At 27.9% G+C, this 2,727-nt stretch overlaps 1 protein-coding gene across 3 annotated transcripts in view; it reads left to right on the top strand.

Annotated features, from left to right (window-relative positions):
• LOC108692694 (homeobox protein Mohawk-like) overlaps positions 1 to 2,727 on the top strand; it is a 50,430-nt gene that overhangs the window by 43,138 nt on the left and 4,565 nt on the right. For all 3 annotated transcript variants that reach the window (XM_018201078.1, XM_018201079.1, XM_018201077.1), the window contains exon 2: positions 1,933 to 2,237. In XM_018201078.1, the coding sequence (XP_018056567.1) occupies positions 1,933 to 2,237 (305 nt within the window). The remainder of the gene's footprint in view (positions 1 to 1,932; positions 2,238 to 2,727) is intronic.

The raw sequence follows: 2,727 nt of genomic DNA, 5'->3' as shown, positions 1-2,727 counted from the left end.
AAATCATATCAATGCTGCTTTCCAAATATTTCTTATTTTTCCTGTTTTTACTGTTTTGGATGAAAGAAATATTAGCAAGTTAAAATTAATCAAGAACTATTGAAGATTGACAGACATTGGACAAAATCCAATCTTTCCATAATTTTAATTGAAACAGATATTATTAAAGATATTAATTAAGAGATAATATAATCAATGATTTTATTTAAAATCAGAAAAGTATAATTAAAATAATTATTTTCATATAAATACATATATATGTAAATGGTTTTTGTATATTTTTTGTGTATAACAAAAATTAATTATAAATTATAAAATTGGAAACAAGACCGTTAATTACATTACTTTAAATACAAAGCGCCACTACGGTCTGAATGTTAAGATTTTAATTCAGATTGAAATTAATTCATTTGAATATATATTCATATGAATATATATAATAATTTAACGTCTTAACATTCAGATCGTAGTGGCGTTTCATATTTAAAGTAATGTAATTATAAATTGTTATATTTATTTTACTTTTTTCTAAAAATAATTAAAATCCAAAAATAAAACTTTGCACAGAACACATGACAACTTACAATACTGTGTTATATTTGTGGTAGAATATATAGTCGTAGAATATATAATAATGGTAGAATATATAGTGGTAGAATATATAGTGGTAGAATATAGTGGTAGAATATAGTGGTAGAATAGTGGTGGGAGAAATAGTAGAGGTAGGAAACAGAAACGTTTACCTGCTCCATAATCATTTTTGGCTTTAGTCAGTTTTATTCCTTTAGTTTGCTTTGTGCTTTCTTAGAGAAAAATGGTATCGTATAACTTAAGATTTCAGCGCAAAACGGATAACAGTAAAAAAGAAAGTAAGTGTCCCGAGTTATATACACCGTGCGACAGCATTTTCACATATGAAAAATTCAAATTTTCTGTGAAAAGAAAATTATAATTAAATTATTATAGAGATGAAATCTAGTATCGGAGTGCGTTTAATCAAATAGTTTGTGGTTTTTGTGTTCATTCGAAATTTAAAGGAAGTCATTTCGTCTGCGGCGCGAGATAAAATTTTGCGACTGTCTGAACATTATGTATATATTTTCATAAAATTATGTATTTCCATATAAAATTGATTGCTGAATGAGAAAACAAATTAAAGCGATTGAAATAGAGCAAAATGGTGAAAAAATGTCAAAAATCTGCCATGATCTGAAAATGCTCATAACTCATAACGCTCGTGAGCGTTTGTTTAACATTTGATAAACAACAATGATGAAATGATTCGTAAACATTGTAAGTCTGAATCGAATCGCGGCGTTATACATAGCTAACTTCAAGAGAAATGCATTATGACCATTTTTGTAGAAAGATCGAAAATTTTGAATGAAAAGTATATATTTTCAACATCTTCCTTTATTTTCGTTTTAATTTTTTCATTTTCTCATTTAATTAATTTTGTATGAAAATACATTATTTTCAAACAATTATAAAATTTCACTTGCACCGTGGCCGAAATAATCTGTTCAAATGTGCATAAAGTTTCAAATGTGCATAAAAAACACAAATGATTTGATATCGCGGAATGAATACGTACGCTTGCATTACATTTTCTACTTTTGAAAATAACTTAAATTTTCTATGTGTGAAACAAAATTATTTTTGTTCCACAGTGTTACAATTATTAATAAACAATTATTAATAAATTATTAATAAACCAAATTTCTCACAATTTTCTATGTGTGAAACAAAATTATTTTTGTTCCACAGTGTTACAATTATTAATAAACAATTATTAATAAACAATTATTAATAAATTATTAATAAACCAAATTTCTCACTCAGATTCTCTGAAAACTGCGATATATCATATTTCTGAGCCGTCTTTATTAATTTAATAGCGTTTAATAATATAAAATTATTTTCTTATTACAGTGCCTTACTGCAATCGACGGCTTGCCACAAGAAGAGCGTCGCCTCCCACTGACGATGAACAAAGCATATCATCGGAGGCGGAAAACACATCGCCACGTGGATCGCCTTTAAATCGCGGAGAAAACCGCGTAAATCGACGTGCTATCGCCGCACAAAATGCCACGGGGAGAAGGCGACGAGGAAACCTGCCCAAAGAGGCTGTCAACATCTTAAAGCGGTGGCTGAGTGAGCATAAATTTAATGCTTATCCAAATGACGTTGAAAAGGAGGCGCTCAGCAGCCAAACCAGCCTCACGATAATGCAGGTAAATGCTCTTTTTATTAGCAAACTTTTTATTAGATAACTTTTGCCAAGTTAATACACGGTTTACGAAATTCTATATGTGGGATTTGAACTCGCGATCTGTTAATAACGAGTCCGTCACTTTCAGTTCGTGCCAAGTGTCGTCCCAGTATGTGTGTATATTTAATTATTACAAATTGTATTTATACATATTGCTTATTTATTACAATAACAACATCGACAACATAATTCCTTCTCAATTTAATAATTTTCCACTTATTTTTAAAATGTCCTTTTAAAAGAATTTTCTTAACTTTACAGACAATTCTTCTGAAAGATTTAATAGAGATATTCTTAACTTATGAGAATGTTTTGAGAATTATTTTGAAATTTACTTTTAAGTTTACTCTACATTAAAAATATATGCTATTAAAATTTATTATTCTATTAATTTTATATACATTGTTATATACTTATATGTACTTGTATATATATATATATATATATATATA

The sequence above is a fragment of the Atta colombica genome, unplaced genomic scaffold (assembly GCF_001594045.1).
Source record: "Atta colombica isolate Treedump-2 unplaced genomic scaffold, Acol1.0 scaffold78, whole genome shotgun sequence".
Taxonomy (NCBI): Eukaryota; Metazoa; Arthropoda; class Insecta; order Hymenoptera; family Formicidae; genus Atta; species Atta colombica.
This window is presented reverse-complemented; position numbering and strand designations above follow the sequence as displayed.